The following is a 22,178-nucleotide window of genomic DNA, read 5'->3' on the forward strand; positions in this document are numbered from 1 at the left end:
CATGGGCTCAGACAAACATGTGCTAAAGACCCAAAAGAAACAGCTTGACACCACTGCACTCCCTCCATAGGTTCCTAACAAGGCACCCTTCCCAGAATCCATCACCGTTTTCTTCTGTGCCCTCTACCCTCTCTTCAAACACAGATTCCTCAACTGATCTAAGGACAGGTACTGCAAAGGAAAGAGAACGGCAAGGCTTGGTGTGGACTCAACGATTTTAGGCCCACTGACCCCCACCAATGAATGCAACCGTGTCTGGGGCACAGGCCTACTAATGGGCCCTTCTGACTCTGACACTGAATGCCAGTATCAGCTGAGGAGCCGGGGTCTACTCTAAGTTTGTCCTACCCCGACAGTGTATGCTAGTGGGAGATCAGGAAATAAACCTCAGAAAACCAGTGGCGGAATATCTGCCATTTCTCAGACCTTGTCTGCAGGCAATTCTTCCCCTTAAACTTTTTCTTCTGACTCTTGGAAGACCCTCAGCTTGCAATCAGCCAGCCTTTACCAGATGTTAAGGTGGCTCTCAGCTGGGCATCACAGATTGTCTGCTGTCTATTGGGGGCCCTGTGCTGCCTGTAGCATTACTTTAGTTAGCCACCACAGATTAATTTTACCCTTGCAGATCTGTAGTGAACACATAAAAACCCTCTGTCAACCTCTAGATATTCTCTGGTAGTCTTCATATGCCCTCATTCAGCTCAGTCAAGGATCAACAACTGATCACAGAAATCTTCAGCTGGCAGTCAGCCTTCAGAGGCCTAGGACACAGCTTGTTGGTGCACATAATGCACATACTCACTCTGCCACCTCCTCGGCTTTTCTCTGCCTTTTCATAGACACCCTCAACCTGCTGTCGGCCCACCATATGTTGCTGTAAGATCACATGAGAAACCCTTACCTAAGCTTGAGAGGCTGTTAAGCAGGCATGAGAAACCCTTACCTAAACCTGAGAGGCTCTTAAGAAGCCCGTTGTAGACCACAATCTCTCCTCTAATCCCTAAGACCGCTCTAAAAGAACACATTTTCCACCCACCTAGCCCAGCCATTGAACCCTTAATACCTCCTGTCCTGCTTCTTAGAGCCAGTCGCCCCTTCCCAAAGAGCCCCTCATGCTACTCTAAGACCCTCTCTGCTAATTGTAGATCTCCTTAACGTTCGTCTGCTAGCACTTTGATCCTCACTGAACAAAAAGAGGTGCTTGATCGATCAAAATGGGCAGTAGCATTTGGGAACCCACAGCATGCTCCCAGAGCCCCTTTTCTGGTCTTCCCTGGACAAATGATTCACTACCAACCTGCCTCTTCCACCCCAGTCCACTGAGCATTGAGGCGTCTGCATTCATGATGGAGTCAGGCTATTTATTAATCTTAGGAAATCACTTTTGCTTCAATGAAAACCCAGACTTCTCTCTCTCGTTCCTTTAAACACACACAAATGTGCACTTCTATTTCTTTTTTTTCAAACAAGCAGCTTGTTATCGTATATCTGCGGTCTAGTAGCAATGTTAATGTGGCTTCTCAACTGCACTGCCTGGAGGTTGCAGGGTAAAATTGTAGTAAGAGATCTCAGTGTGTTTGAGTTTTTGCTGTTCTCTTTGTGTAACCTAAAAAGTCACGAGTTCTGATGTTTGGATTGTACAACGGGTAATATGCCTGCTTCATTCTTTGGAAAATTATAATAATTCCCACCTCAGTGATATTAATTGTAAGTGCCAACATCAGTACTGTTTTTAATGTATACTGTAGATATTTGTTCATTCATATTACATTGTGCATTATTGAATGAATGACGATGTGGTGCAGCATAGCTCTTCTTTCTCTTGTCGCTGATTGTGACTGGACAAGTAAGAATTACTTTCGACACCCACTCCAGGACAGTTTTTGTTAAGTGCAGCTTTTGCCAAAATATCATCTTTGTTTTAGGAACACACACAGAAACGAGAGGCACACTAGATAACATAAAAATACTTATCTACTGTTGAGGACCAATGATCCTACTTCCTGTCCCTCAGCATCAATCTTTATTGAAACAGACTATAATTAACAACAAGCTAGGGTTCTCTTTTGTTTAACCTACCTCTTTTCTGCAGTGGCTTTAACACAGCAGTAGAGCCTTCAAAGCAGCATGCACCTTTTGTTGTTTTTTTGTGGTTCTTCTGTGCTCTCCCTGGGTATGGTGTTGAACTCTGGAAGGTGGGGTGGTGGTGGTTGGTGGGGAAAAGGGTGCCCCACAATGTAAAGCCATCTAACATAGACCATTTATGTTGTCCCTCGTGTTCCTTAACCCTGCTTTGTGCCTACCACTCACTCGGTCCATCATTGTGTTGATATTAAAACATCTTGCCTCACCTGAGTCAGCATCTGTACCGCTGCTAGAAGGTAAATGTATGCTTTTTACTCTAGGAGACCTACAATTGTTGCCTGCTGCTCATGGCTTCTCTGGCTGAGAGTCTAAATCACCCAAGTCCTCCTGATCCAAGACGCCACAACCTATGGAAATGTCAGTAGTTGTTGATCAATGTTCAGCCATACCATTACAAGGTTATTGCTATTAATGATTAGTAAGAACATGAATGCAGCCCTGTAGAAAGATTTCACTTCAGTTTAATCTGGTACAGAACTGACCAGCAAACTAGTTCTATCCATGAAACAGATGGACCACATCGCTTCTGCCCTTTGAACCTCAGATTGACTTCCTGCAGAAGAAGGTAAGCTTCTTCATGCTTTACTTTAACCACATAATATTCTAGTGTTGTGGCCCAAAATGCCCCTCTAAGCTAAAGCTGTCTATAGGCGAGGCCTAAAAATGTGGCTATGCAAAATTAATCCATCCAAAGCTGAAGCCTGTTTCTAAGGCCCTTCCTAATTGTTCAAATAATCCTGTTGATGTATCATGGTATTTGAAAGTACACAGAACAATAAAGGAAGGAGAAGGTGTCACTCAAGACATCCTTCTGTAATCTAGTTTTCAGGGGTGTGGAATTCCTATAGACCGACACCCATGACATATTGTTTGGGGTATGGGACAACAGGTTTTCATTTTAATTTTGTCCTTGGGACAAGTAGGCCCAACCCCCTAGAGCATAACCTCCTTGGCTGACAGTTTACAGTACCACACTATGAAGCAGGGAAGGGAATTGTCTACAGTTAAGGTGATATTAGTGTCCCTATATAAATGCAGTTCATTAATGCAAAGCTGTTTTTTATTAGGGTGAGTGCGCTACATAAATGTCGTAAGCTTGAACTGCAATGACCATGGTTCCAGTAAAAGAATGTGAACATACGTTTGCAAAATTTAACAATCTGAGGCTGATTTGATACAAATATTTGCAAATGGTCGTAAGCAAGGTTGTTGATTGTTTGCTTTCAAAATATAATGTTCACAATAAATGCAACTAGGAGAAAAAAAGATTTTTCTAATTTACTGTGAGATTTTAGGTGCCATTTCTTAGAATCATCATTTAGTAATATGTGTTGATACATGCTAGTATTTGTAGTTTGTTAGAAATGGGGTCTCTAGTTGGCAGTCAGTTTATACCCTGTCCAGGTAGGGACCCTCACTCTAGTCAGGGTAAGAGAGATACACAGCTCAGATAACCCCTGCTTAACCCCTTGGTAGCTCGGTACAAGCCTTCAGGCTTATCGCAGAGGCAATGTATAATGTATTTATAATTACACACAAATTAACACTGTGAAAACAACACAAAAGGACTTGACACCAGTTTAGAAAAATGGCCAATATTTATCTAAATCAAACAAGACCAAAACAACAAAAATCCATCATACATGAGCAAAGATATGGATTTTTAAAGTAACAAGAGTCTTAATCAATGGAAATCAACTGATCCGTTGTTTTAGCACAAAATACCTGGTATGCATCAAAAATAAAGCAGCACGGGTGAGGGTGTGTTGGAAAAGCAAGCAATGCGAGGCCGTGCGTCGATTCTTTCTCTGCCAGGAAAGCGATGCGTCGGTTTCCGGACCAGCAGCCTCAGGTCTGTGCGGTGATGTTGAAGATTTTGATGCCCAGAGACGATGTGTGGAAAATCTGGACACACTGCAGTGATGAATCCGTACTGAGCTGGCGATGCATCGATTTCACCAGCGCTGCGTTGTGCTTTCAGCCGCAGTGCAAGCGCTGTGTTGACTTTTCTGCTTTTCGGCTCCGGTGTGTGGATTTTCTTTCTGGTTCTGCTAGCTTCTCCTTCCAGGGGCCCAGGAACTGGATGTGGTACCACTTGGCAAGTCAGGGGGTCTCAGTAAGAGAGCGCAGGTGCTGGCAGATGACGTCTTTGATGTCCCTGAGACTTCTTAACAGGAAGCAAACTCAGTCCAAGCCCTTGGAAAATCTTCACAAGCAGCATACACTGCAAAGTCCAGTCTTTGTCTTCTTTGAGGCAGAAGCAGCAACAACTGCAGGCCAACCCAGCAAAGCACACACAACTCCTCCTCCAGCCCTTCAGCTCTTCTCCTTGGCAGACCTTGATCCAGAAGTGTTCTAAAAATCTTGGATATTGGGTCTACTACTGTAGTGTTATTTGAGTATTGACCACTGATGTTGTGTCACATCCCTTTGCACCTGGCTTAGCTGCCTATTGTCACTTTAGTGGTCACTGGTTATAGACTCCATTTTGTATTCAATCGGACTCCATTTTGTGTTCAGCTTAGCTTCTCTGTCACGTTAAAGTATTTTTCAGTGCAAACATGTTATGCAATGTGTTTTTCTACTTCTATGTGTTTTTCTTCTCATCGAAGAGCTAGGACTGGTACACGATATGTAGGAGGTGAGCAGTTAGTACGATAAGACCGTAACGAGCTAGTGTTTATCATAGGCAAGATAACAGTTGACTTTGAGAGGCGTGCCTTGGGGAGATGGCCAACTCCTGACGCATTCCTTTCAAGGTTTACCTAAACTAGCCAGCATTTTTGAATATTTCCTTCTGAGAGGGGGGCCTTCTATAAGGCTCTTTCGTGGTTGTTTAGGCTATAAAAAGGTGGCCCTGCTCAGTAGCAATGAATTCCGAGACCTTAGTCAGGATTGGACGTCAAATGCCTGACATTGTTCCCATGAGGGTGAGGATCTCTTTCTCGCAGTTAAACTGGGTCGTTGTCTTGCTGGCATGAGAAAGATGAAACATCTGGCAGGCCCTACGGTGATGAATGTTTATTAATTATTTGCTTTGCATTGCATATGAACGTATCAGTATATACGTGTTTGTATCCTTGCATGTATATATTTGCTGTTTATAGATTGAGGATTCTTTATACATGGTTTTACGTTGTTGTTGCACATTTTGAAAGTACACTTTTTACTATTCAAACCTTCCTTCACAAACCTTGCAAAAAGCTATAATAAATGTCTTCTTCAGATTAAGAAGTGCATTCCAGAGAATCTTTCTGACTCCTTTCAGTGTGTATATCTTGTCTCAGTCGAAAGTAAAGCAAAACTCATTTTTACTTATACTCATTTTTGCCTTTGAAGTATGCAAACTTCAAATGGAACTCCTGCCTTGCCCAGGCCTGGCCCCAGTCATACTCCAGGGTCTGGAGACTGCATTGTGTGAGCACAAACACAGCCCTTTCAGGTGCAGGTGTCAGCTCCCCTTTCCCCTCTCTAGCCCAGGAAGTCTCATCAGGATATGCAGGACACACCTCAGCTCCCTTTGTATCACTGTTAAGAGGGAATTCACAAAAAGCCCAACTGTCAGTCTGACCCAGATGTGGATTCCACAGGCAGGCAGAGGCACAGAATGGTTAAGAAACAAAATACCCATTTTCTAAAAGTGGCATTTTCTAACAGACAATCTAAAAACCAACTTTTTTAAAAATATGTATTTTTAAAGTGTGAGTTCAGAGACCCCAAACTCAACATCTGTAACTGCTCATAATGGCAAACTGCACTTAAGAGATATTTAAAGGCAGTTCCTATGTTAACCTATGGGAGAGATAGGCCTTGCAACAGTGAAAACCGAATTTGACATTATTTCACTATCAGGACAAGTAAAACACACCAATACATGCCCTACCCCTTAAATACACTGGGCCCTGCCAATGGAGCCACGGAGGGCCTATCTTAGGGCTGACTTACATGTAGTAAAAGGGAAGGTTTTGGGCCTGGCAAGTGAGTACACTTGCCAGGTCTAATTGGCAGTGGAAAACTGCACACACAAACACTCAAGTGGCAGGTCTGAGACATGTTTACAGGGCTACTCAAGTGGGTCGCACAATCAGTGTTCCAGGCCCACTAGTAGCATTTGATTTACAGGGCCTGGTCACCTCTAGTGCACTTTACCAGGGACTTATATTTAATTTACAAATGCCACTCATGTATAAACCAAACACCAATACAATTTAGACAGAGAGCATATGCACTTTAGCACTTGTTAGCAGTAATAAAGTGCCCATAGTCCTAAAGCCAACAAAAACTGGTCAGAAAAAATAGGAAGGTTTTGGAATGACCCTGCAAAAAGGTCCAGGTCCAATGCACATTGTGTTATTAATTTGCGCATGCATTTAAGCAATACACGTCTGATTAGTTTACAAATAACATGTAGATTTTATTGCATGGGTGGCTTCCTGTCTGCAGTCTGCTTTTGAAGTGTTGACTGTGTTTAGGAGGAGTCACATATCTGCATACGGATACCTTTTCAAAATGTATAGCTCTCCCACTTCTGGCTTATTAGCAAACAAGCTCTCTTGCATACAAAAGAGTATGAGTGTACATGTCTAATGGCAAAAGCAAACTTCCCAAAGACAGATTGTTGCTGACCCAGAAGCCTGGGGTGGCTGTAGGTGTCACACATTACATGGGGTAAATTGGTTGTTCTGCAGTGACATTTCAGGATCATATTTGAAACATAGGGATACTTGGAGAAGTATTTCATGCGTCAGCTTTACAACTGGTGAATTGGAGTGTGCTGTAGTTGGTCACATGCTAGGGTGAATATGGCTATGTAAGGGTTAGTCATCTAACAGATTTGCTTCCAAGGGCCTTGTAGCTCTGAGCAAGATTGTGAATTAATAGTTGTACTTGGCATGGTCATGTTTCAGGAGTATTTGTAGAATGTATGTTCACCATGAAGGTTCCTTTGACGCTGTTGACTGGTAACATATGTTTATTGTTGCTTAATTCAGTGATATTAATTTTATCAACTTCAGAAAGATCTCATGCTGATCAGAGCAGCATGCTTTTTAAAAACAAATCTATGATTTTACAGTATTAAAAATTCACAATGCACATGGTTCTAGACCCACAGCAAAGAAAGCACACTTTTAGTCAGCTTCACCCATCCAATTCACAATCATCATGGGGTGCCAAGATCCATAATTCCTGATCAGGTCTTACCGTTCCCCCTGGTATTCGTTAGTAAGCGATCCTGGCAGGGGTTGGGGGGTTGGGGGAACATGAGCATTGTAGCAATAACAAAGAATAACCAATAAGTAACTCAAAACCAAAAACACACATGCCCCCTTGTTGCATCTAGGTATCTAAGACTCTCTTTCTCAGGTAGCATGTCCTAATCTTGGATTCTCCTCTGTGCGATCCTAATACGTTGCCCCCCACCGTTCAGGGTCCCTCCTTTTTGCCATCCTCCTAATTATTTCATCAGGTCCCATCAGGCCAATTACTATTTGTCCTACTTGAATCGCTGGAAATTCCCCAGTTGGTCCCATGAGAATGGCCAGGTAACCTCCCCGTTGAACTAAAAACATCCGTCCTCCACTTGCCTCTCCTATTTAATGATATATGCATCCCATATGGTTATGCTCATCAATTGCTCTGCTGTTTGCTGGAGTTAGGGATGGCTGCCTGCTCCACAGTTGCCATGTCTTCAAATTGTGGCGCCAAAGCAATATTAAAGGAGGTTCTGCTGCCTTCCATGCATGGCAATGTGATGTTTGTATAGCACCAATTCCAGGCCTATCATCCTGCATCCCAATCTACGCTCTTTAGGTCTGGACAACCATCTCAGGTGGCAGAGTCTTGGCTTGGGGCCCATACCCTGTCCACTAGGTCCGTGAGTACTGTTAACATCACTCTCCAAGCTGTCACTGATGGGGGCGCTCCCACACCATATGGTAGAAGTGCGCGTCAGATCTGTTACCCCTGGGGCACATAGAGCTCGAGCCTGGAAACATACAACCTTTTCTTTTCGGGGACAGGTTTGTTTGGTGGAGGTAATTAAAATGCTGGGGTTTTAAGTCAAGTATTCTGTGACAGTCTCGGTATATGCTCTAGTTACTGCCCACTGTTTGTCCAAGATGTCGTGATTAAGATGATGCTCCCACTCGTCCCCGACATTGTCCATCAAGCATGACAGGGGTGCCCGCAATGCTAGATAGAACCACATGCTTTTTTAGCTATGACCAGAGGGTGAAACCCTGATATCTTCAGTGGACAGATTAGCTGAGTGAACCATGAGCCACCAGCCCGGGGTCAAATAAAGTATTTTTAAAAATTACAAGAAAAAAAACTGTCAAAAAATATATTCTTAGTTTCAACATGTCTGAACAAGGAGTTTGTCAAACTTTTTCAAATCGTTGTCAGGAGGGATAACGGTGCCAGAGTGATTCTGCTGAGAGGATGAGCTATTCTCACTGCATGCACAGACTGCTGTCCTGACACTGTGGTCCCAGTGCAGACGTTGTCACTGCTCTGCTGAGGTCAAAGCAGAGAACACTTCTCCCATTATTTGCCCTTGAAATTTCATCTTTTGTTTCATATGCTGAAACTTTCTTCATGGGCCACCTTTTGTGCTTTGCCAGCCACTTCTTCAAAGTGGCATAAAAGAAGACTATGCAGACTGTAGAATGGACTCCGCGAGTACCACATAACCCTCCTTGAGTGGTATGGACCACCCACTTGAGGAAATACTTCATTGCCGAGAAATCTTAGCATCAGCCCATCACTCCTCTGATACTAAGGGAAGGATAGTATCCTTTTCTCCAACACATGGCACCCCCCTCCCATGTCCCGCTTGTCTTTATGCTAGTAACTCAGATCTCCTCTATAATGACACGTACGATTCACCTCCCTTAATCACAATCGCTCCCTACCTCTACAGATATACCAGGTTTCTACTATTGCCCACATCAATGATACGATACCCCATATCTATAGGAATTTTACTATTGCATAGACGAACATGTCCTGTAATTAACTTTTTTCTTCTTTTTTTGCCCTTTCTTTAAACCATAAAGAATTATTAAGTGGTGATGTAACCGCCAAGACTGTTGAGGTATTGGATGGACACTCAAGATGTGGAAGTCCAAATCTGAACATGGTGTGTTATTGTTGATGCAAATCTAAGCATAGGCAAAGGATAACTTATGTCTTATCCTTGACCTGGTTGAAGACACTCTTGCCACAGTAGTTCCCTCCTTGGCGTAATGCTTGCACTGACAAAATGGTGGTAATACTTTGTATATGAGATGGGCTTTATTAGCACAGTGATGTGTAGCTCTGGTATAAATGCTTGTTTGTGGTGGGGCAATATTGGTAATTTTTTGCATTATATAACGTTATCCCCACTGCTGTCTGAAGCTTCATCCTTTTAAGTAATGTAACCTGCCTGCATCCATCCATTCATGCACTGACATGCCCGTTCATCCCATTATAAACTCAGCACTCCATCCATAGTGACACTTTTTCAACGATTTTTCGTACAGTGTATGTTTCATTCAACCATTCATAAATACTTACACCTCAAATAATCACCCATGCTCTCACACATCCATTCACATGTTTTCTAACTTTTCTGTTCACCCACTCATCCATGCACCACTGTAGGAGGCTGGACTGGTTTGTAGTGAGTACCAAGGGGTACTTACACCTTGCACCAGGCCCAGTTATCCCTTATTAGTGTATAGGGTGTCTAGCAGCTTAGGCTGATAGATAATGGTAGCTTAGCAGAGCAGCTTAGGCTGAACTAGGAGACGAGTGAAGCTCCTACAGTACCACTAGTGTCATATGCACAATATCATAAGAAAACACAATACACAGATATACTAAAAATAAAGGTACTTTATTTTTATGACAATATGCCAAAAGTATCTCAGTGAGTACCCTCAGTATGAGGATAGCAAATATACACAAGATATATGTACACAATACCAAAATATGCAGTAATAGTATTAGAAAACAGTGCAAACAATGTATAGTTACAATATAATGCAATGGGGACACATAGGGATAGGGGCAACACAAACCATATACTCCAAAAGTGGAATGCGAACCACGAATGGACCCCAAACCTATGTGACCTTGTAGAGGGTCGCTGGGACTGTAAGAAAACAGTTAGGGTTAGAAAAATAGCCCACCCCAAGACCCTGAAAAGTGAGTGCAAAGTGCACTAAAGTTCCCCAAAGGACATAGAAGTCGTAATAGGGGAATTCTGCAGGAAAGACACAAACCAGCAATGCAACAACGATGGATTTCCAGTCGAGGGTACCTGTGGAACAAGGGGACCAAGTCCAAAAGTCGCAAGCAAGTCGGAGATGGGCAGATGCCCAGGAAATGCCAGCTGTGGATGCAAAGAAGCTGCTACTGGACAGTAGAAGCTGAAGGTTCTGCAGAAACGACAAGGGCTAGAGACTTCCCCTTTGGAGGATGGATCCCCCACGCCGTGGAGAGTCGTGCAGAAGTGTTTTCCTGAAGAAAGACCGCCAACAAGCCTTGCTAGCTGCAAATCGTGCAGTTAGGGTTTTTGGATGCTGCTGTGGCCCAGGAGGGACCAGGATGTCGCCAATTGCGTCTGGGGACAGAGGGGGCGTCGAGCAAGACAAGGAGCCCTCTCAGAAGCAGGCAGCACCCGCAGAAGTGCCGGAACAGGCACTACGAAGTGGAGTGAAACGGTGCTCACCCGAAGTCGCACAAAGGAGTCCCGCGTCGCCGGAGGACAACTTAGGAGGTCGTGCAATGCAGGTTAGAGTGCCGTGGACCCAGGCTGGACTGTACACAAAGGATTTCCGCCGGAAGTGCACGGAGGCCGGAGTAGCTGCAAAAGTCGCGGTTCCCAGCAATGCAGTCTGGCGTGGGGAGGCAAGGACTTACCTCCACCAAACTTGGACTGAAGAGTCACTAGACTGTGAGAGTCACTTGGACAGAGTTGCTGGATTCAAGGGACCTCGCTCGTCGTGCTGAGAGGAGACACAGGGTACCGGTGATGCAGTTCTTTGGTGCCTGCGGTTGCAGGGGGACGATTCCGTCGACCCACGGGAGATTTCTTCGGAGCTTCTAGTGCAGAGAGGAGGCAGACTACCCCCACAGCATGCACCACCAGGAAAGCAGTCGAGAAGGCATCAGGATCAGCGTTACAGAGTTGCAGTAGTCGTCTTTGCTACTTTGTTGCAGTTTTGCAGGCTTCCAGCGCGGTCAGCAGTCGATTCCTTGGCAGAAGGTGAAGAGAGAGATGCAGAGGAACTCGGATGAGCTCTTGCATTCGTTATCTAAGGAAATCCCCAAAGCAGAGACCCTAAATAGCCAGAAAAGAGGGTTTGGCTACTTAGGAGAGAAGATAGGCTCCTTCAGGTGTTGCTAGCCTATCAGAAGGAGTCTCTGACGTCACCTGCTGGCACTGGCCACTCAGAGCAGTCCAGTGTGCCAGCAGCACCTCTGTTTCCAAGATGGCAGAGGTCTGGAGCACACTGGAGGAGCTCTGGGCACCTCCCAGGGGAGGTGCAGGCCAGGGGAGTGGTCACTCCCCTTTCCTTTGTCCAGTTTCGCACCAGAGCAGGGCTGAGGGGTCCCTGAACCGGTGTAGACTGGCTTATGCAGAAATGGGCACCATGTGTGCCAATGAAAGCATTTCCAGAGGCTGGGGGAGGCTACTCCTCCCCTGCCTTCACACCATTTTCCAAAGGGAGAGGGTGTAACACCCTCTCTCAGAGGAAGTCCTTTGTTTTGCCATCCTGGGCCAAGCCTGGCTGGACCCCAGGAGGGCAGAAACCTGTCTGAGGGGTTGGCAGCAGCAGCAGCAGCAGCAGCAGCAGCTGCAGTGACACCCCGGGAAAGGCAGTTTGGCAGTACCCAGGTCTGAGCTACAGACCTGTGGGATCATGGGATTGTGCCAACTATGCCAGGATGGCATAGAGAGGGCAATTCCATGATCATAGACATGTTACATGGCCATATTCGGAGTTACCATTGTGAAGCTACATATAGGTAGTGACCTATATGTAGTGCACGCGTGTAATGGTGTCCTCGCACTCACAAAGTCCGGGGAATTGGCCCTGAACAATGTGGGGGCACCTTGGCTAGTGCCAGGGTGCCCACACACTAAGTAACTTAGCACCCAACCTTTACCAGGTAAAGGTTAGACATATAGGTGACTTATAAGTTACTTACGTGCAGTGTAAAATGGCTGTGAAATAACGTGGACGTTATTTCACTCAGGCTGCAGTGTCAGGCCTGTGTACGAATTGTCAGAGCTCCCTATGGGTGGCAAAAGAAATGCGGCAGCCCGTAGGGATCTCCTGGAACCCCAATACCCTGGGTACCTCAGTACCATATACTAGGGAATTATAAGGGTGTTCCAGTAAGCCAATGTAAATTGGTAAAATTGGTCACTAGCCTGTTAGTGACAATTTGAAAGAAATGAGAGCGCATAACCACTGAGGTTCTGATTAGCAGAGCCTCAGTGAGACAGTTAGGCACCACACAGGGAACACATACATATAGGCCACAAACTTATGAGCACTGGGGTCCTGACTAACAGGGTCCCAGTGACACATAACAAACATACTGAAAACATAGGGTTTTCACTATGAGCACTGGGCCCTGGCTAGCAGGATCCCAGTGAGACAGTGAAAACACTCTGACATACACTCACAAACAGGCCAAAAGTGGGGGTAACAAGGCTAGAAAGAGGCTACTTTCTCACAACCACACACAAACTTGCCAACCAATTAGGCATTTTCCCTTAGAAGCTAGGCAGACTGTGTTTTTTAGGTTTTGCCTGCACAGCGCTTGCACTGTGCTTGTGAAGTCTATTACATTCAATGGAAATCTTAAAAGGGGCTTGCCACTGACTTTTTCTTAGTTTCTATTGGCTGTAGCATACTATGTCCTTCATTTATCAATGCTTGATCTTTGTTTTTTATCAGTGTCTCCAGGTCCAAGTACTGTTTTTATCCGCTTTTGAGGAACTTTTTTTATTTTATGCTTTGCCACTTTTTTAACACATAAACCATATCAGTTCCTAATCTGAAACTCTCCCACTTTCCCCTCCAAGGCTGCGTAGTGTAGATTCTCTATGCATTGATGCACTAGTTTCTCCTTCTCCCGACAGACCGAACAGGAGGTAATCTTTGAAGTCATGAGCACAGTTGACGAGACCACAACGACCATACATCTCCACCGTCACCACGTGACCCCCGAGGCATGCTTGAGTTAATTAGGTGATCAGTCAGCTGCGTGGTGGGCGAGCAGTCTGCAGCCTGTTTTTAAGCAAGCAAGCATTGGCGCGGCTCCTGCATAGGATTACAGTGCAGGCAGCTATTGCCCTTGGTGTTAGATTGCTATAATGTTACACTGGCACTAGCACTGGCACTTAGGAAGCTGGTGCTTCAGTCCCAGGTTAGACTAGTTTCTGTTTGTGTATACTTGAATGAAGCCTGTCTGTGTTTATGGCTTTCACGTATATTTACATAGTATTAGTTTCAGATGCTTTATTATGCATTGGTGGTGTTCAGGCATGATGCCAATAAAGCAGTATTTAAAATCCTCGTTACTAGTGGAACCTGGCCCGTTGATGAGGTTTTAGATGATCTATGATACTTGAGCCACCCTTTGGGCAGATAGCCAGACTAGAAAAAAAAACATCCAGTGCTTCTAGCAATGGGTTGTTCTTTTATCCTGCTAGCTATTTACACAAATTATGGTTTAGTAGGGGCACATTTTTCATCACCTGCTTGGGCCCGCCAAAGCACGCCTAATGTGACACTGTCCACCCTTTTTTAGGGTCAAACCTACGAGTGCATGCACTACCATATGCGTCTCGCTTGCAAGACTCGCCTGTGTTCAGTACAGGTGCTTGGAGCCTGCATGTCGCTCACCATTTGTTGGTTTGCTTGGCACTCTTATTTGCAGCCTTGTAATTCGTCAAGGCACGCCTGGCATCACTTCTGTTTCTCAGTGTGGAGCAGGGATCAAGCACTAATTGATGCAACTTAATTAGTGCCCGTCCGCTGCTCCTGGCGTGATCGAGGTACTATTTGTTCTTTTTAACTTTGAGCGCCCCACAAATAGAAGTTTGTTATTGACATCACACTCATTGGCAGTAGTATAGATCGCCATGCTTTGGTGCATTGCACCCTGCCCCCTTTGTAGTGCATCCTTCCTACACATTGTATTTCTTTCTGTCCTGGTACCTTTAAGTTTGCTGTCTTGCTCAGCTGGGCCATTCCTGAATGTTCATACACTTGTTTTTCAGTGGTGAATGCATTATATTGGTTAACTTTAGACACAGGAGGATAGTAATCATTCGTAATAATACTGTCAAATAACGTCAGTTGTAAATGCCCATACTGCCGTTTGTGAGGCTTTGTTGTGCTCGGAAGTGGAAGTGTGGGTGTAGGGGTGTGGCTCTCAAAAGGGGGTGGGGCGTCCTTATGGACATTAGCTGGCCGTTCTCTCTTTGTTTTCTGTCAAGTTTGTTTTTACACTATTAGTGAATAATAATATATTATTCACTATTAGTGTAAAAAAATGGAGTGCAGTTAGCTGGAATATGCCCTTCCATGGTAGCTGAGGTAAGTAAAAATGCTTTCAAATGTATGTTGTGTGCATGCTTGCGGGTGAGTGTGTGATGTGTGAGCGAGCGAGAGTGTGAATTTATATGTATGTGTAAGCATGTGTGTATGAGTGAAAGTGGTGGAGGTCAAAGGGCATGTGATGTTACTTTCGCTACCTCTGTCATTTCGGTGAATTGACGTCCATGCACAGAGGGTCTGTAACGTGAAGTGCTGCGATCCCAAGTACACGTTCGTATGCGGTAATTCCTTTTTTTACCGAGTTCCCATATAAAACATTAAAATCAGAAATGAGAATTCAGACGGTACTCCGGAACAGCGTGTTGAGATTTGGGGGAAAAAAGTACGAGGATTTTCTTATTTAACATTGATGTGTCTTTTTTTGGGGCACAAGAGCGAGTAAACCCCTTTTGAGGACTAAGCTGGGAAGCAGTTTTGTGGCATCTGCAAGTGACTAGCTTGAGTTCCCTCTTGTGGGTGTGTTAATGGAGCTTCTGAATTTTAGTGTCAGTGTTGTGTTCCCTCTCTTTCCGCCCTCTTTCCGTTTCTTCTTTTTCCTGACCATCTGTGCCCTCTGCCCCCCTCCCACCCCAGACTATGATTCACAAACCAGAGCGGAGCCCGCTTTCAACCTGCCTGTTTTCCCTATACTTTAAAGAACCCTTGACCTCGCGTTTCTCAGGATACTTTAAGCCATGTTACAAAAACATTGACCAAAACTATAGATTTTCCATAGGCAAAACCTGTTGGCTTTGCCAATGCTTGTTTTTGCTTGTCTGATTATTGAGTTTTTTCCCCAAGATTTCCAAGTAATACAGCATATCCGTATAAGCTAGCCAGACTGTTTGCGCTGCCAGTGTCAAATCCCAGTCTCTCGTTACTATCCAGGTAGTAATTCTTTTATAAGTTGTGCATTGGTATTGTCATTGTTTAGAGTTTGCATTTTAGCTAAATGTGTTTTGGTAAAGTTGGGTGGGGGAAATAAGTCCCTGCATGGGGAAGCATTGATTCCGCTAGCGACTTGACACCTATTGAGTGCTTATGCTTTTTTTCAGGCTGCCGATACTCTTGCTGTGAGACAAAAGAGAAGAATTTATGACATCACGAATGTTTTGGAAGGAATTGGACTAATCGAGAAAAAGTCAAAAAATAGCATCCAGTGGAAGTAAGATGTGTGAAATTGTCAAATGATGTTTTCTAAATGAGTGGAATTTCTTGCCCTGAATGTTTGCAAAGAGTGTGCCCTATTTTGTCACGATGATAATCACATCAGAATCTAAATCGTTCATAGAAGTTTATTACATCACTACTATTCAGATGGAACTTGTGTTAGGAAGCCCTGAGCAATGAAATGCAGAGTTAGCCCTTGCAAATGTAAACCTGTGACATGCAAGTTATGTGATTTCTCCTTCTTGCTGTTTCTCCTTCTCTCCATCTCCCCCTTAGCCCTTTCTGCTCTAAGCCTTCTTCCCATCTACATTAGCTCACTCCCCTCTCTCTCTCTAAACTATTGTACAACATTGTTAGAAATTGGGTTGGTGGTTGACTGGGATACGAGCCTTGGTCAAGCAGCGACCACAATCCTAGACCGGGTGTCCGGCAAAGCCCAAATTAACCTATGCTACCTCTGTAGTAGGTTGACATGGAGCAGTGAGGCTTAACTTGGAGGCAGTTTGTGAAGGATTTGTGCAAACAGTAAAACAGTAAAAACACCACACAAAATGAATCCACACCGATTTAGGAAAATAAAGTAGGATTTAATAAATAAAACGAGAACGAAATGACAAAAAGCCAATAAGTAGAACTTGAGTTATGAATTTTTAAAGACTAAACTATAAAATATCGCTTAGAAGCAAGAGTCGCCAACCAGTGATATCTGGTCACGCCGGACTGGGACAAAGTGAAAAGTTCAGGCCGACCATGATGGAGCGCAGGCTGGCTCCAGGGACCCAATTGGGCCTCTTGACCCAAAGTACCCTAAATCCGGGTTGCGGATCGTTGTCGGTTCCGAACCACACAGTAGAGGTGATGTATAGATTTTCTTCTCGTCTGCTCTGAGATGCAGCGGAGTTAGGGTGCAAGTTTCTGTTGCATCAGTGTCGGAGAAGCAGGCGCTGGGGCTTGCAATGCTTAGACCGGGGCTGAGGATGCGGTGTGCTGTTGAAGCGATGAACTGGTTCTGATGAGCACAAGGGCTGCGATACAGAATTTCAGCTAGGCATCGAGACTGCCATTGACAGGGATGCGAGGACCTTGTGCCAGGAAAAGCGTAGTAGTGGCAGTTGTATAGGAAATGCGTGTGATCTGTTTCATGCAACAGCTGCAATATGGCGATTCTCCTCCCGCAGCAGAGGATGCATTGTTTCTGCTGGAGGAAATACCTTATACCCACTTCCAAGGGTCCAGGACTGGGGTGTTACCACATGGCAGGGCAGACTCCTAGATGGCAGATTCCAGGTGCAGGGGCAGGTTGGTTGGAAATCTTTTATGTCCCTGAGACTTCAGATGAGGAGGCCAGTCAGCTAGTCCTTGGAGTCATTCTGGGTTCAAGTGATGCAGGACCAGTCCTTCTTACCCAGGCAGTGGAACAGCACACAGTAGAGCAGCACAGCAAAGTGAGCAAGGCAGCAGTCCATCTAGTCCAGAAAAGCAGCAGAGTGGGAGTCCTTCAGCAGCACAGCAATCTTTCTTCCTGACAGGTCCAGAAGTGTACTGAGTTGGTGGTGTCAGAGGTCCAGTACATATACACAGTTGGGCATTTGATTGGGGAAAACTTCAAAGACCGGCCTCTGATGTGCATAGAGGTCCTGCCCTAGTTCCAGATTCACTAAGTGGGATTATGTAGCCCTTTTTGTGGGGACAGGACGCATCCTATTGAGGTTTAAGTGAGGATGGGTGCAGCTCCTCCTTCCCGTCCTCCCAGTATGGCCCATCAAGTCACTCCTAAGTTTCCATTGTGTGTGGCTATATAGAGGGACTACACAAAGCCCATTTGTCACCCATGCCAGACGAGATCAGAGACAGGAAGCAGGCACCAAATGGCTAAAGTCAGGAAATGTCAACTTTCTAAAAGTGGCATTTTCAGAATCCCAATTTAAAGTCCAACTTTAACTTAAGTTGTGATTTTAAATTGCGAGTCCAGGGGCACCAAACTCTTCCATATTGTGAATTGCGCCATCAGCGCAAAGCAGACACACAAAGGAAATAAAAGTTTGCTCGCAGTGAAACCTATCGGCAAAAGTGCTATTATCCATGTTACCTATGTAACAGGATCGATGCCATGTAAAGTGCTCGACTACTGCCCAGCGAGATTGCGCTGCTTACGACATAAAGTGCAAAAGTAGTTCAGAAACCAGACGGAAAACATCGAGCCTCATGTGTTTTTAGTAGTTGGTCGGTGCGCTCGAGGAGGGCTAAACACCGGATAAGGCATGACTTATGCATGCCTTTCACTAATGAGATCAAGCGGATTTTAATTGGCAAGCCCACAAACCAATGAAAGTGACTGACGTGACATGGGTGTGGTTAGAAGCCCAAAGAGAGATTGCAACAGGGGATGCAGTGCTTTGCGCTCGCCCCTAAAAAGGGAGGGTTTGGGCCTGGCAAAAGCAGTCTTGGCCAGGTCAACATGGCAGTATAAACTCCTCACACAACCTCTGCAATGGCAGGCCTGAGACATGGTTAAAGGACTACTTAAGTGGGTGGCACAATCAGTGCTAAAGGCTCACACGTAGCATTTTCATTTACAGGCCCCGGGCACATGTATGTAGTGCACTTTACTAGGGGCTTATAGGTAAATTAAATATGCCAACTGGCGATAAGCAAATGTTACAAATATTTAGGGGATCAGAGCACAAACACTTTAGCACTGGTTAGCAATGGTAAAGTGCACAGAGTCGTAAAGCCAGCAGAAACAAAGTCAGAAAAGTGGAGGAGGTAGTCAAAACGTTGGGGGAAAACCACCCTAAGGCTGTTATGTCTAACAGTTGTTAATATTTACTACAGACCAAGTGCTTTCAAAGAATAACTCTCACCTTTTATTTGAGTTTGTCCAACCAAGCATCTTGTCGCACCTTGTCTTTTAGGGGATATAATCTTTGATGGTGTTTGTGTATTTTGGTTTGTATGCCATAATTGCCTTGTAGAATTTTACTTTTATTCAAGTTACGTTTACGTCACACCCTTCTACAACAGCTACCTTTTTTGTTCTTTTGTTGTTGTTCTGGGAGTGAGAACAAGTGGGTTAATTAAACTAAAGACAATTTACTTATATACTCATAGGAAATAAATGATTTTGCTTGTGTATCTTGTACCCAGTTAACTAAAGTCTGCTTTTTAAAACCGAACACATAATAATGAATATTTGTTATTGATAAATGAAACTCTAAATTTCATATGGATAAATGTAGACAACTGTTTATTCGGCTAGAAGATAACCTTTAATTTGCGGATTTTGGCTTGCAGTTGGTACTCCTACCTGCTTACTGGCCGTTATAGTGTGACGATCAAAATAGGTGCTTAGTAACATCGAATTGATACATAGGTAGGTTCTTGTTGTATAGGTGCTTAGTAACATCGAAGTGATACATAGGTAGGTTCTTGTTGGTATCATGGTCTGTGGCTTTTATATAGTGCTCAAGATAAATGGAAATGTTCAGAAATAAGCAACAAGGTCCAAAATCTTCCCTAAACAATTTTGACGCACAGCGTGTCTTCTGGTCAAAGTAGAACAAACGTGGTGTGGGTGCTGGGAGGGTGGCGACGGTAGTACAGTTCACCAGGCAACGTTTCGTCACAACATTATTCAGGAAATTTCACGCTTGAATCAGAATATTGGTAAGTAATCAAGTTTCAATTGCTATTTTCATAGTTTTCCGTAGGAGCAAGCAATCCCTGTGATTCAGGTCTTCTGTTACTTTGCATTGCAGTCTCCATCCATGCTAGTGACCTCCTGGAATTTGGGCAAATAGGGGTTCCTAAGATGCTGTCAACAGGGTGTTTCAAAATGTGGCGAAATCGCTCTATGCTGTACTATGTAAAAAGGGTTTGTCAGGCATCTTAGCAACAACGTGTGTTTTGCACATCAAGAAGTGGCCCTGCAAAGATGCTAACACACAAACAGGCACGTAACCAGCATGGAGAGAACGTGGACCTTAAGTGGTCAAGCTCAGAGGGGTCGCAGAAGGCAATAGCTGCAATATAGAGCATACAGTTGTCCTACCAGTTCATAATTGTATACATAGCATTGCTGCATGAAACTTAAATGTGTGTGATACCTATTTTGCAGACAATCATAGACGTAGAATCCCAATTTTGTTTTCAAATAAATCTGTTTATTAATTTACCCTTCATGTGAATCATCTTGTTTACATTAACTTCAAACAAAAGTATATAGTTTTGTCGTACAGACTCTGAAACATTCGGCCAAGGACCTAATACATTGTGGCATGTTTCCGATGTACTCCCCACACTTCATAAACAGGCTCTTCAGCCCTTGCATAACAGTTCATATCTCTATTCCACTGAGCAGTAGTTTAGGCTTTTCATCTCACCAGCGGTAAGTCAGTGGCAGGCTCTTATAGCAATAAGGAGGCCCATTGCTAATAAAGAACAAGTATGGCTTGATGAACACCCAAGTCTTCCATGATACCCAAGAGGATTAATTTGAGTTCTAGGACAAGCGCTCTGCCTATTACTCACCCCGGGGCTCCACCAATGCCTTGCCAGTATAGCTGTATTACTGGGCATTCCCATAATTTATGATAATAGGTGCCAAGTGAAGATTTTCACTTAGGCAAATAGGGTTTCCCGCTTTTCCCAAGAGCCAAATCTGCGAAAGACAGTAGTAATACTGGTGCAAGTATTCAAATTGAATCAGATGGAGGTGAGAGTTTGGCTTCAGTTCATCCCTTCTGTGGTTCCCAAGTCAAGTTCCTGGACATGCCTCTTGTCAATAAGGAGGTCGAGTGAGTTGACTAATAAAGATCTATATTGCTGTGAAATACCTCCCTTGCCCAATCTATCCATAGTATTTTTTAACTTCTATAGTATTAAACTCAGGAAGTACCTTCAACCGGTTGGCATATGTTTCTAAAGCATGTTGTAGCTGCAGATAACAAAAAAACAGAGTGGAGTATAGGTCGAACTTCAACATTGGGTCCTGAAATGAATTAATCTGATCAAGGCTCCAGATGTCTCCAGGACTGGAGTGGACGATCAGGTCCCAGCCATGGCAGCCCAGGAGTTTCACCATCTGTGCAAGCAAGATATCCTTCCACGGGTGGGGAGGGGGTGGTCTCAGTGGATCTGTTATACCATTTAATATGACTGAGTGCAACCTGTCAGCACAGGACAGGGAGCCTGGTGACAGATAGAAGGGTATAGGGTACTGTTCTACTTCACAGCAGATTAAAAATCCCATCTCTCTCTAACAAACTTAGGTCTAACCTGTTAGGTGGATCACTTCTGTCCCTGAATAACTTTTGTTTGATTGGTATCATCTGTGAGGCCCAATAATATAATGTAATGTCTGCCAAACCCAAACCTGCATCATGTGGTGAATGGCAGCACTTCCTAAAAGAATACATGCTATGTTTAGAATCCGGTTTTATTGAGGAAGCTATACACTAACAATTGCCATCCCTACCACAGAAACAACAAAAAATGTAACAAAAGGCGTTCCTTATTAGCAAATGTTGAAAGAAATTCTTCTTGAATACACGTGTTTTTGATTTAGAACAAAAAGCACTTGCCATGATTAAATATTGTAGTTGCACAAGTGCCAGAAATTGAGGTATTAGTTGAGGGGGGGAGGGGTGTGATACCTAACTGAAGTAATAATCACAACCCTTGTTACGGTGAACTGTTTTTTTGTCAGAGTGAACTTTCAAAGGCACTAAATTAACCTGAGCTCAAGCCCCTGGTATCTGTGGCACAGAGCAGAAAGGCTTAACTTGGAGGCAATGTAAATAGTGTTTGTATAGTACCGAAACAGCAACCGAGTTAAAACGCAACACAAGAAAAATCCCAAACCAAATTAGAAAAATAGAGTGCATTGTAATACAAAAAATTATACCAAAATGTCATAAATAAAATAAGGGAAACCAGAGCTGTGAATCTTTATATTTTAAATAGAAAAATAGCACCGAAAATGCATACGTTAAGGCTGTCTGCAATGGCACGCGGGCTGAACATAGAAAACAGGTGTGGCTTATTCAAAGGTTTTGCCTCTGGACTTAGGGCCTGATTTAGAGTTTGGTGGATGGATACTCCGACACAAATGCGCGGGTTATCCTGTCTGTGGTATTACAAGTGTATTTTATCCAGTAGCACTTGTAAAATGGCGGACAGGATATCTGTCATGTTCGAGACAAAGTGTAAGCCGTCTGCTGAACTCAAAATCAGGCTCTCAGTCTATGAAATTGC

At 44.1% G+C, this 22,178-nt stretch overlaps 1 protein-coding gene across 2 annotated transcripts in view; it reads left to right on the forward strand.

Moving 5' to 3' along the window:
* E2F5 (E2F transcription factor 5) overlaps window positions 1–22,178 on the forward strand; it is a 178,045-nt gene that overhangs the window by 17,725 nt on the left and 138,142 nt on the right. For both annotated transcript variants that reach the window (XM_069220425.1, XM_069220427.1), the window contains exon 2: window positions 15,809–15,918. In XM_069220425.1, coding sequence (XP_069076526.1) covers window positions 15,809–15,918 — 110 coding nt within the window. The remainder of the gene's footprint in view (window positions 1–15,808; window positions 15,919–22,178) is intronic.

This window comes from Pleurodeles waltl, chromosome 2_2 (genome assembly GCF_031143425.1).
Source record: "Pleurodeles waltl isolate 20211129_DDA chromosome 2_2, aPleWal1.hap1.20221129, whole genome shotgun sequence".
Lineage (NCBI taxonomy): Eukaryota > Metazoa > Chordata > Amphibia > Caudata > Salamandridae > Pleurodeles > Pleurodeles waltl.